Source organism: Spermophilus citellus (genome assembly GCF_964194105.1).
Source record: "Spermophilus citellus genome assembly, chromosome: 6".
Classification (NCBI taxonomy): domain Eukaryota; kingdom Metazoa; phylum Chordata; class Mammalia; order Rodentia; family Sciuridae; genus Spermophilus; species Spermophilus citellus.
The window spans coordinates 5,057,976-5,069,972 of NC_138187.1; the positions used below are offsets into that span (position 1 = coordinate 5,057,976).

Consider the following 11,997-nt stretch of genomic DNA (forward strand, 5'->3'; position numbering starts at 1 on the left):
AGATGGTGGTTGTTTACTTGTAGAAAAAAAGTGTGGAGTCATCCTACCTTAGCTCCTACTCAAAATGGAGGAGCTCATAGGAAAGCAGTGTTTTACAAAATGAAATACAAAGGTTTAGGCACAGCTGAAGGCCACTATTCTACACATAAGAGTACCTTCAAGCAGGGCAGGCCTGCACTTTCACATTCATTTTACTTTTCCTTTTTTTTTGGGGGGGGGGTGCTGGGGAGTAAACCCAGGGTGGAGACAGAACACAGGGCACTTTCCCACTGAGCTACCTCCACAGTACTTTTTATTTTTTGAGGCAGGCTCTTGCTAAGGTGCTCAAACTTGTGAACCTCCTGTCTCAGCTTCTGGGATTATAGGTGTGCATCATCATGCCCTCCTGAAATTTTAAATATTTTTTATAGCAAGGACCCCATGTTTTTGTGGTACACAAGGTTCCACAAATAATGTAGCTGACCTTGCCTATCTCTCATCAAAAATGCCCAGGTCATAAGTCAAAGCCAGGATGAGGAAGTGTTCTAGGTTAAGGGAGACCAAAGAGGATAACTAAATGCAGCTCCCACCTGGATCCTGGATTGGGATGGAGGGACAGTTACAAAGGACCTTACAGGGACAACTGGCAAAATTTGAAGATGAACTAGGGATTAAACAATGTAAGTATTATCAATGCAAAACGTCCTAATTTCACTTGTCCAGCAGCACATGCCTGTAATCCCAGCAGTTTGGGAGGCTGAGGCAGGAGGATTGTAAGTTCAAAGCCAGCCTGAGAAACTTAGCCGAGCACTTAGCAACTCAGTGAGACCCCTTCTCTAAATAAAATGTAAAGAAGGGTTGGGGATGTGACTCAGTGTGGTTAAGCACCAAAGAAAAAGAAAAAAGGAAAATGTCACAGTCCTGGAAGGTCGTAGTGAAGTATTGAGGTAAAGGACCGTGTCTGCAACATAGCTGCAGTTTGCTCAGGAAAAAAGGTGTATGAATAAAGTAACAATATTAAATAGGGCAAATGTTAACAATTGAGAAATCTGAGCAAACTGTATAAGGGAGTTCTTTATATTTTTTTTTAAATAAAGAGGAAACATCAACTTATTCGGCTATTTTAAAGAATAGAGCTTAGTTTTCAAAGAAGTGGAGTTCATGCAGAGGTAATGTTTTACTGACTTTTATCTCTGTTGTCACTATCTAAGGAAGACCTTAAATTAGACTCCAACCAGGGATTTCCAGAGAGCCACCATCATCACTCATTTACGTGTGTGTGTGTGTGTGTGTGTGTATTTAGTTGTCCATGGACCTTTATTTTACCTACTTTGATGTGGTGCTGAGAACCGAACCCGGTGCCTCACACGGGCCGGGCAACGCTCTACCACTGAGCCCCCAGCCCCTCCTCGCTCGTGTTTAAGCACTTGCCGGGTCGACGGGTGCAGGGTAGGAGCGCTGGGGTCTCCCACGAGGGTGCAGAGACGCTGAGGGCGGGACTGAGACGTCGCAAAGGACGCGGCGCGGGGAACAGGGTCCTCGGGAACCAGACCCGGGGGTCCGCCCGCGCCGGCTCCCGCAGCCGGGGCTGCTGCCCGGGCGGGGCGGGCCCCCACGGCTGAAACCACGTCAGGGTAAGAAGTGTCTTTCCACCAGCGACTCGGCCCGGCCCGCCCGGATTTTAAAAGAGCCCGCACGTCCTTGGGAAGAGAGTTCTCGCGAGACCAGGAAGGAGGTGAGCCGTTCCGAGGGGGGAGCCGCCACCCGAGGGTCTTGAGTCACGTGAGGCGGGCCCACGTGACCGGAGGCCCGACCCCCAACATGGCGACGCCCACGGGTCGAGGGCTTCTCTTCCTGGTCGCGCTGCTCGGCTTCCTCGGGGCAGCGTCCGGCGGCCTTGGCGCTGGGTGAGTGGGCTGGCCGGGCGGGCGGGCGCGGCGCGGGGACCCCTGCCTCCGTGCTCACCTGCGCGTGCCCGCAGGGCCTCCCGCGACGACGACCTGCTGTTGCCCTATCCCCGCGCGCGCGCGCGCCTCGCCCGGGACTGCACGCGGGTCCGCTCCGGCAGCCGCGAGCACGAGAGCTGGCCCCCGCCCGCCGTGAGCCCCGGCGCCGGCAGCCCGAGCGTGCGCGCCTTCGTCTCGCACTTCGGCGGGCGCGCGGTGGCCGGCCACCTGACGCGGGTCGCCGCGCCCCTGCGCACCTTCTCCGTGCTGGAGCCCGGCGGGTCCGGAGGCTGTTCCGAGAGGCGCCGCGCCACGGTGGAGGAGACGGCGCGGTCAGCCGGCTGCCGCGTCGCCCAGAACGGCGGGTTCTTCCGCATGAACACGGGCGAGTGCCTGGGGAACGTGGTGAGCGACGGGCGGTGGGTGAGCAGCTCCGGGGGGCTGCAGAACGCGCAGTTCGGGATCCGCCGCGACGGGACCCTGGTCACCGGGTGAGGAGGCACGGAGCTCCGTGGCTGTCGAGGGCAGAGGGCCTGAGATTTGGGTTGTAGTTCTGCAGCTGTGTTCAAGTCACCTAACCGGACTGAGCCTCCTTTTCCTCCTCTGCAGAATGGGGATAGTAAAGCTGCTCACGCTGTGTCTTTGAGTGCTTGTTTCATGTCAGGCAGTGTGACGTGCCCTGGGGGCGATATCAGTGAAGAGCACTCACGCTTTTGCCTTCCTTAACAGACCGTCCCCATTACTAAGAAAAGTAAACCAAGGTCAAGTAAATAGTGAAGATGAATTCAGATTCAAACGATCAGGGTGAACCCACCATAGTTGGAAATTGGGTTTTTTAGGTAGGGTGGTGAGGAATAGGCCTGAGAAAGTGACTGTGGACTTGAGACCTGAGGGTTGATCAGCCAAGGTCAGAACTCAACAAAAAGCATTCCAGGCAGAGGGAACAGCAGGCACAAAGGCTGAGAGGTGCCTGTGTGGGGGGGACCCACAAAAGGAGCCTGTTATCAGAGGGTGACAGACTGATTAAGAGTAACTCTGGGGGAGCTGGGCAGAGGCTGGATTGGGGAAACAAGGAGGCCAGTTGAGAACCTGTTACAGGCACGAGGGGTAGTTTGCTGGAGTGACAGCCTAGAGATTGAAGGCCACACATGGATTTGAGATCGATGGGGTGGCTTTTTCTATTAAATGAAGTATAGACTGTTTGCAGAGTTGTGACAGAACCCTGCCCAACTTCAGTCCTGTTGGTCTTGGCTGTTAGAACAGGAAGATTCCACAGAGTTGCAGAGCACTATCGCTATGCTCAGGTGCAGCCCCTTCCTGGGGCAGGAGGAAGAATCAGGGAGCCGGATGAGGAGGGAAGGGGAAAGCAGCCCCACCACCCACGGTTAGCCCAGTTGGTGAGTGAGCCTCACGCCTTCCCTGGGTCCAGGTACCTGTCTGAGGAGGAGCTGCTGGACACTGAGAATCCATTTGTGCAGCTGCTGAGTGGGGTCGTGTGGCTGATTCGCAATGGAAGCATCTACATCAATGAGAGCCAGGCCACCGAGTGCGATGAGACCCAGGAGACAGGTGAGGGGCGAGGAGGCGGACAGTGTGGGGAAGGGGAGGCTGGGCAGCGGCTCTCTTGAGAACCAGACATGGGAGGATCTATTTTTAAGTCTTTAGACAAGTGTTTATTCAGCAGCTAGTTTGTGCTTCATGATATTTTAAAGAGACAATTATGATAAACTGAAAAGAACCGAGCGCTAAGAAAGAAAAGGTTGGGAGAAAGGGACAGGATATTCGTGGATCAGCAACCTCAGCATCATCCAGGAGCTTGTTTAAATGCAAAGCCGTGAGCCCACCCACCTCATACCTACAGCCTCAGGATCCCTGGAGGTGATGTCCAAGGGTCTGTGCTTTAAGAACCACCCCCCCACCTTGGTGATTCTAATGGACACTCAGGTTTGGGAGCCACTGGAGAGCAGGCTACTGGCGTGGAGAAGGGGATGCCCTGGCCCTGACTTGAGGGCTATCTTAGGGTGGGCAGTCAGGGAAGGCTTCACTGAGGAGGTGCTCTTAGAACAGAAGGGCAAGCCGTGGGAGGAACTCAGGAGGAGGAGGTTCTCAGTGAGCGGGACAGGAAGTGCAGTGTTCCTGAGGAGAAGTGACTGGGGGCTGGTGAAGGTCGTCCCAGGAGATGAGGCAGGACAGCACTGGAGAGGTCATGCAGCCTGGGATTTTGTTCTGAGTAGTGGAAGTCATTCAGGGGTTCCTGCTGGAGCTCACCCCTCCTGGGGTGCCCTGAAGACAAGCCTTCAGGCTGTGGCATGGACACTGACTGGGACAGGGCAGATGGGAGGCCGAGAGACCAGTGAGGCAGCCATCATGCATCCAGGGGACAGGCCAGGCGGCCTGGACCTGGAGGTGGAGAGTGGCAAGAAGTAGGAACAGAGCCCAGGAGGCCTCTGAGGGGCCGGGTGGTCAGCCAGGCTGCCTCTCCTCCAGGTTCCTTTAGCAAATTTATAAATGTGATGTCGGCCAGGACAGCTGTGGGCCATGACCGTAAGGGGCAGCTGGTGCTCTTCCATGCAGACGGACAGACAGAGCAGCGTGGGTAAGTTCCAGAAACTAGGGCCTCCAGACCTAGGCGGAGTCTGCTTTGAGAAACCTCAGCGCACTAGCAGTCATCGTGACACAACCATATTCAGACATGTCCACACCCTCTGTCCTGCCTTCTGACAGGAGGAGGGACCTAGGTCTCCCCAGTTCCAAGTACTTCTCTCCTCTACACACTTCATCTCAGTCCCTCAGTGCTAGGGTCCCTTCCAAGCCCAGTCGGCCACAGGATTAGCAGGTGAAGACCTTGGCTCCGGTTCCAGCTCAGTGTGGCCAACTCTGTGGCTTTAGGTAAGTCACTCAGCCACTCTGAGCTGCAGGTTCGTCCTCCACAGACAAAGTGTAGCATTACTACTGCTGCGTAGCAAATTAGCACAAGCATATCAGCCTAAGCAGTGATCCCAGTTCTTTCTGTAAGTTAGAAATCAGAAACGCTAGACTGAGAATATTCTGTGTCCCAGGACCAAGTCAATATGTGGGGGCTTTCATCTGGAACTTCTGGGAAAGAGTCCTCTTCCAGGCACATTTGGGTGCTTGGCAGAATCCTTCTGTGCAGGAATGAGCCTTTGTTCCCTTGCTGGTCCCCAGCTGGGATCCTTCAGCTTCCTGAATTGTCCTTCTCATGAGAACCCTCCCCGGTCTCCAGGCCACAGAGGTGTGTCCAGTCCCTGTCGTCCTCCTGTATGTCACATGGCTTTCACTTCCTCCTCTGCTGCCAGCCGGAGAGCTCTCTGCTTGTAAGGGCTCCTGTGGTTTCTCTGGGCTTACTCAGGGAAGTCGGGATGTCCCCTGCAAGGACACTTGGGCCACCTGACAGCATGATTACGGGTGTAATGCCTCATATTCCCAGCTGCCCAGGATTAGGGCGGGCGTTGCTGGGGGCCTGTTCAGAGATGTACCTGCCCTAGCGGGCACGATACCGTGCACTGTCAAAGGCAAGAGGAGTTGCACTCAGTGGCACCGCTCTTGTGCCGCAGCGTCAACCTGTGGGAGATGGCCGAGTTCCTGCTGAAACTCGACGTGGTCAACGCCATCAACCTGGATGGAGGTGGCTCTGCTACCTTTGTGCTCAACGGGACCTTGGCCAGTTACCCGTCAGATCATTGGTGAGGGCACAGAGCCTGCCTCTGACTGTCTCGTTCAGCCAGTGAGTGTGAGCGGAAGACTCAGGATCCCCACCCTGGGATCTGCCCACGCCCTTGAGCAGGGGCCGGTTGAGAAAGATCTCCCTGCAAATGGTGAATAGGAGCAGAGATTGAGGGTGAGGAAGTGGCTGGGGGTGGGGGCGGGGCTTCCAGGCAGAGAGCACAGCATACACCTAGGCGCTGGGTGGGAAGGTTGGCAGGGATTGAGGAGGAGCCTGTAAACACCCAGAAGGTGAGACTGGGGGTGGGGGGAGCCCTCGTTGGCTGGGGACTTGAGAGACCTGCTGGGCCAGCACTGTGGCCCCTTCTCATCCCCTTTATCCCCCCTGCAGCCAGGACAACATGTGGCGTTGTCCACGGCATGTGTCCACCGTGGTGTGTGTGCATGCGCCCTCCTGCCAGCCACCGGACTGCAGCGGCCACGGGACCTGTGTGGAGGGCCGCTGCGTGTGCACGGGGCCCTTCTGGCGAGGCGCTGCCTGCAGTGAGCTGGACTGTGGCCCCTCCAACTGCAGCGGCCACGGGCTGTGCACAGAGAGTGAGTGGGGGCCTGGGGGCCTGATGGGGTCCATCTTCCCGGTGCCTGGCCTGACCTCTCATCTGGCCTCCTGGGTCTTGTCTTGGCAGCCGGCTGCCACTGCGATGCTGGATGGATGGGGTCCAACTGCAGTGAAGGTGAGGCCACCGGCCGCCCCTGCCCGCTGGCCCTGCCCGCTGGCCCTCGGGGAGAGGGAGCTGCTCCGCTGCCTTTGCCCCGCCCTCCATCTGGGAAACTGCTCTCGCCGCACGTGTGAATCCCTGTCTGATTTCCTGTGGCTGTTGGACACCACCAAGCAGGTGGCCAGGAGAGCAGAAATGTGTCCTCTCACAGTTCTGGAGACTGGGACTCAAAACCCAGGTGTGGGCAGAGCCACACCCCTCCTCCTATCCCTGTGAAGCAGCTGCTGGGGGCTCCTGGTCCCTGGGCTTGGGGCAGCAGCACCTGTCTCAGCCTCCCTTGCCCACGGCCACTTCCCTGTTCTGTCCAGTCTGCTCTCTCAAGAGCCTGGAGTTGTCTGCTTTGGGACCCACCTTAAGTCCAGGATGATGTCTTCTTGAGACTCTTAACTTAGTGACTCTGCAAAGACCCTGTTTCCAGATAAGGTCACCTTCAGGGACTGGCCTGGGAGGAGCAGGGGCCGACCACACCGTGTCCTGCAGAAGGAGGCCCTGGCCCCTGAAGCCTGATCTTTGTCCTCCCGTCTCCTCTCGGCAGAGTGTCCCCTTGGCTGGCACGGGCCGGGCTGCCAGAGGCCTTGCCGGTGTGAGTACCAGTGTCCCTGCGACCCACAGACTGGCAACTGCAGTGCCTCCCGAGGTACAGGGCCTCCCGGGACCCCCAGATGGGAGGGCAGGCCTTTGTCCCCCAGCCCTGAGCCCGTCTCTGGTTTCTTTACAGTGAAGCAGTGTCTCCAGCCACCCGAGGCCACCCCAAAGGCAGGAGAGCTGTCCTTTTTCACCAGGTGAGTGCTTCAGTGGACTGAGGGAGGCCAGCACATGGTGTCCGCTCACCCAGGTGGTGTGTCTCCATTGCAAGCACAGGGCGGTGGCAGCTGACCGCAGCCACTCGACAGTCCAGAGAGCTGTGAGAGCGCCTGGGCCACCACGCTGGTGGGAGTGGAGGAGGCCTGTGGCTCCATCGCCCTCGCTGCAAAGACTGGGGACTCTTTTTCCCAGCTCAGACTCTGCTGAACACGAGGTCCTGTCCCTCGGGGCCTCAGTGCTCAGGGCGAGCTGCTGCTGCCTTTCTCTGTTCTATCCCGGGCCTCAGACTGGAACCCCGAGGGCTTGGTCCAGAGACTTTTGCCCCGCCCCCACTGAGGTCTTGGGCAGAGCCAAGAGCCTCATTTCCCCATGATCCTGGACGCTGCTCTCCTCTCCTTGAGGCCCTCTCTCCTGTTGATTGTCATCTTGATAGCCCAGTCCTGGGCACTTGGGCCCCCCAACTCTGGAGGTGGTTGTCACCTTGATAGCGCAGTCCCGGGCACTGGTGCTCCCTTGACGGGAGGTGGCGTTGGTGTGAAAGCAGAGCTCCTCCGGCCTTGTCCTAGAGGAAGCCGGGAGCTCCTCAGAAGGGCAGATGGCAGGTCCCCCCTGGAGTCCTGACTTGGTGAGTCTGAGGGTCCAGACCTGGAGGCCCAGGATCACTGGAGGTGCAGTCTGAAATGCACCAGGGCAGGGACAGGTGGAGGCCCTGGAGTCCCGGCTGCAGGTCCAGGCTCCTGCAGAAGTGAGACTCGAAGCCCCACTGCCCTGCCGACCTGAAACCCAGCAGCACCTGGCGGCCAGGGAAGGGAGGTGGGGGACTGGCGGGTGGGGCTGCAGTCCCCTGAGCATCTCCATGTGGATGCTTGTGCCCTGAGGGCTGCAGCCTGAGACCTGAAGACTGTCATCCAAAGACCCAGCCTGTTCTTTGCCGGCTCCCTGACCTGGAAAGGGGACGGCTCTCCCTGCTCTGCCTGCACAGCCCAGCCTTGATTGCCAGTGTCCCCTGGAGCACAGCTTGTCGACTGAGGCCTCTCGGGCAGGAAGTGTCCTCCCTGGTTTTATTTGGCACACAACTTGGCGGCTAAGATATAAGCAATACCTGACCAGACTCAGTGGTGTACTCCTGTAATCACAGCAGCCTGGGAGGCTGAGGCAGGAGGATTACAAGCCAGCCTCAGCAATTTAGCAAGGCCCTGTCTCAATAAGATAAAGGGCTGGGGGTGTGGCTCAGTGATAAGTGCCCCTGGGTCCAATCCCCAGTACCAAAATAATTGTGTGTGTGTGTGTGTGTGTGTATGGATAGATAGAAAGAATCTGAAAATGAGTAACATTCATGTTTTTCTTTAAGTTATTTATTTTTATGTGGTGCTAAGAATCAAACTCTATGCTTCACACATGCTTCTGCCCCTGAGCTACAGCCCCTCATGTTTTCTTCCAAAAGTTTATGTATTTATTTATTTTTTTAGTTGTTAATGGACTCTTTATTTTTATTTTATTTATATGTGGTGCTGAGAATCGAACCCAGTGCCTGACACATGCTAGGCAAGTGCTCTGCCCCTGAGCCCCAGCCCCAAACCATCATTCAAAAGTTTTAATGGTTTGAAGTGTCAGGGGATTTGGGCCCACAGCCACCGCCCCTGTTGCTCAGGCACAAGTCTTCATGTCCCCGTACTCCCCCACCCCACCCATTTGGCTCAGTGCTCGTAGGTGAGAACCCTCCCTGCTTCTCTGGCCTGAACCCCGGCAGCCCCTCTTCTCTCCACCCAGGACCACCTGGCTGGCCCTCACCCTGGCCCTGGTCTTCCTGCTGCTGCTCAGTGTTGTGGCCAACGTGTCCTTGCTGCTTGGCTCCAGAGCAGAGAGGAAACGGCACCTGGACGGGGACTACGTGTACCACCCACTGCAGGAGATGAATGGGGAGCTCCTGGCCTCGGAGAAGGAGCAGGCTGGGGACACCCATGACCCCTTCAAGGACTGACCCCAAGCTGCCCCAGTGGCCTGTCCTGAAGGATTGTATTGTCCACCCGGACCAGCTTCTGCAGGAGGGATTCTGAGGCCACTGATGTGGACCCTGCAGATGCCTCAGCCCCAGCGCTATGGCCAAGCTTCCAGTGGCACCTGTGCCACCTCCCACCTGGCCCTGGCCTGCACCCACCTGTCCGCCTGCCACAGCACATGCGACCCCAGCAATCCAGGGCTGCCCGGAAGACTGCTTCTCCTCCCCCGCCTGCCTGTGTCTGCTGCCTGAGAGGCCTGTCCTCCTGGAGGGCCTGTGCACTGCCAGAGTCCCCAGCATCCTGGGGACAGGGCCCTGGTGAACCTGTGTTCAGTTCCTGTGTGGTGGGTGCCAACCACGTCCCCACAGGGTGGAGTAAAGGGATCAGCCTGCCTTTCTGGTCACATCACAGAGCCCCTTTCTGCAGACTCCAGATTTGCCGGCTGGAACTCTGTTCCTGTCCTAGGAGCCCTCAGGGAGAGCTGGGAGGGGTGAGATGGGGCCAGGCCGCGGTCATCCTGCCTCAGGAAGGTTCTCTCCCTTGAATAAACGGATATCCTGAAGGGAGCCACCAGGGGGCGTCTGAGGTCTGACTCCTAGAGCTGGCCCCTGGGTCTGAGCAGCTGGGGATTCTTAGCCTGCTGCCCCCAGGGTCAGCCTGAGCCTGAGTGGCTGTGTTGACCCTGCGTGCCTACTGTGCACACCGTGGCTGGGGACTTGGTAAAACCAGACCCCGAGCTGGGTGGGCCCAGGTGGTGCTGGCACTGCAGACCTGGACCGTGGTTGACGTGGGGTTTGGCCTGGCCCTGCTCTGTCTTGTGGAATTTACTTTAGTCACCCATGTCAAGGTCACAAACTCCAGACTCTGGTTTCTCTTACAAGAGGGCACCAGCAACCCTGGCCAATGCACGGGTGAGGATTTGGAGTGGGGACAGGCCACAGGTCTGGGCTGCCCTGCCCGCCGGCCACCGCACCAGCAGCGGTGTCTGCCCAGCCGTGAGTAGGTCTTTCACTTCTGAAGGCCTTCGGTGGGCCCAGGGCCCTGTCAGTGTCCTGTGCTTCACAAGCCCTTTGGGGAGGGTTGGGGCACAGCTTTCAGCAGGTCCTCACGCAGTCCCAAGCATGGCTGAGTTACCTGCTGAGCAGCCATCCGCCCCCAGAACTTTGCAGCACAGAATGGCCAGGTGCTGCTGCTGTCCTCTAACGTCACTGCTGATGGCAGGGTCACTGGCGGGCTCCAGCAGCCTGCGCCAGGGTCAGTGTCTGGTGGGCTAATGGACCAGGCGGGGGCTGCCAAGGCAGCAGCTCACAGCTGGGCTCTGCAGGGCACCTGGTCCTCCAGAGGCAGCTCAGGCTCCAGTCAGAGGAGGCAGGGAGGAGAGGTGTCCAGAGCTGCTCTGACCTCGCCTGGCCACATTCAGTCAGAGCAGGTCACCAGGCTGGCCCAAGCTCCGGGCTAAGGGACTTCACAGTGAGTTGCTGTGAGTCCGGATCTTGGTGCGTTCCTAAGAGCAGTTCCGAGACCTGGCTGCAGGTGGGATGCCCTGTTCTGGAGTGCTCTGCAGTTGCAGGCCCTCGACTGTCCAGACCCACTGAGTCCAGATACAGAAGTGGGAAAGAGGATGTGAAGTCCCAGGAGCAGCCCCAGGTGCGAGAGGCAGCAGCAGAAGTGATGGGCAGCCCCGAATGACTCTTGGTCCTTGCTGGGCCGCCAGCTCTTGGGCGAGGGACAGTGCTGTGCTTTGTGGGACCCAGGCCCAGAGGGAGACAGCAGCCCCTGAACAGAGCCAGGCATGGTGAGCTGGAGTGGTCCCCAATTAAGTGAGGACACACTGGGCAGTCTGGCCCCTGGGTTGTCCCTGCAGAACTTTAAACACTTTGTCACAGGGACATCTATTGCCTTTTCCTGCCCCACTTCCAGTTCCTCTTTCAGTAACAGCCCTGTCTTAGGCTGGATGCTCCCAAACCCTGGGCAGAAATTGAACAAGGAGATGGGAACAAGTGGTTTGGTTCAGGTCACCAGGAAGCTCTGGTGGGGACGGGAGGGCACGGTGGGGAGCAGGCGCAGTCCTGCTGGGACCCTCCACAGAACAGCTGCCTCGCGCCTTGGGGTCCACTCCAGGGCAGGGGAGTGCTGTCTACCAGCAGGGCTGCTCCTGGGGGTCCCCGCCTGGGCACTTCCGGCTGCCCCCCCCCAGAACTGCAAGCTCCAGCCAGAGGGAGCAGAAGAGGTGCAGTGGTCCCCTGCACCCGAAGCCGGTGCTGCCTCTCCCCCTTGGCCACCAGGTGGTGTCGTGGGCACTATGTGCCCCACTTGTCCAAGGCAGGCCTTGGGGATCAGCCAGTCGGAGCCCACCCGGAACTTCTGCTGGACTTGTCCAACTTCCAGGGTGTGAGCCGCACGGAGGAGAGCAAACCAGTTCTCCCCAGTGTGAAGAAGACGAACCACAAAATGGGGAGAGCCAGGCAGTGTGGAGAGGAACGGGGGGGGGGGGGGGGGGGCAAGATGTGAGCCCCTGGGTCCAGCCATACCTGACTTCCAGTACGGAATGTGGACCAATAAAGTTTCGTTTTTGTTTGGGGCAGTTTGTGTTGGGTGCTCTTGCAACCCAAAAAGTGTGACACTCATGCTGTCACAGGACAGGCACATTTTTTGACACAGGCATTTGTAGAGCGTCATTGGAGCATGAGCAGGAGGCAAAGCGGTGTCTGGGATCCTGGCACCTGTGGGGGGGGGGGACACAGGGCACTAACACCAAGGACCTCTCGGTGATCTTGGCAGTTAGGAAGACCCCAGAGCAGAGGC

General features: G+C 58.0%; 1 protein-coding gene across 2 annotated transcripts; it reads left to right on the plus strand.

Annotated features, from left to right (window-relative positions):
* The first annotated feature begins 1,669 nt into the window (after positions 1–1,669).
* Positions 1,670–11,670, plus strand: NAGPA (N-acetylglucosamine-1-phosphodiester alpha-N-acetylglucosaminidase). Of its 2 annotated transcripts, none has more exons than XM_081297446.1 (10): positions 1,670–1,886; positions 1,961–2,416; positions 3,355–3,494; positions 4,413–4,521; positions 5,501–5,629; positions 6,001–6,206; positions 6,296–6,343; positions 6,924–7,025; positions 7,107–7,170; positions 8,943–11,670. In XM_081297446.1, exons 1-10 carry the CDS (start codon positions 1,801–1,803, stop codon positions 9,106–9,108), a joined length of 1,506 nt encoding a protein of 501 aa, XP_081153572.1. In that variant the 5' UTR covers positions 1,670–1,800; the 3' UTR covers positions 9,109–11,670. The 2 variants fall into 2 exon arrangements, with proteins under 2 accessions (XP_081153572.1, XP_081153571.1); XM_081297445.1 differs by having other exon boundaries at positions 8,963–11,667.
* The last annotated feature ends 327 nt before the right edge of the window (positions 11,671–11,997 follow it).

Coding starts and splice junctions, on each gene's coding strand:
- NAGPA (XM_081297445.1), top strand. CDS start 1,801: ATGGCGACGCCCACGGGTCGAGGGCTTCTCTTCCTGGTCGCGCTGCTC. Junction 5,630..6,000: donor AGTTACCCGTCAGATCATTG/GTGAGGGCACAG, acceptor TCCCCCCTGCAG/CCAGGACAACATGTGGCGTT. Junction 7,171..8,962: donor GAGCTGTCCTTTTTCACCAG/GTGAGTGCTTCA, acceptor CTCTCCACCCAG/GACCACCTGGCTGGCCCTCA.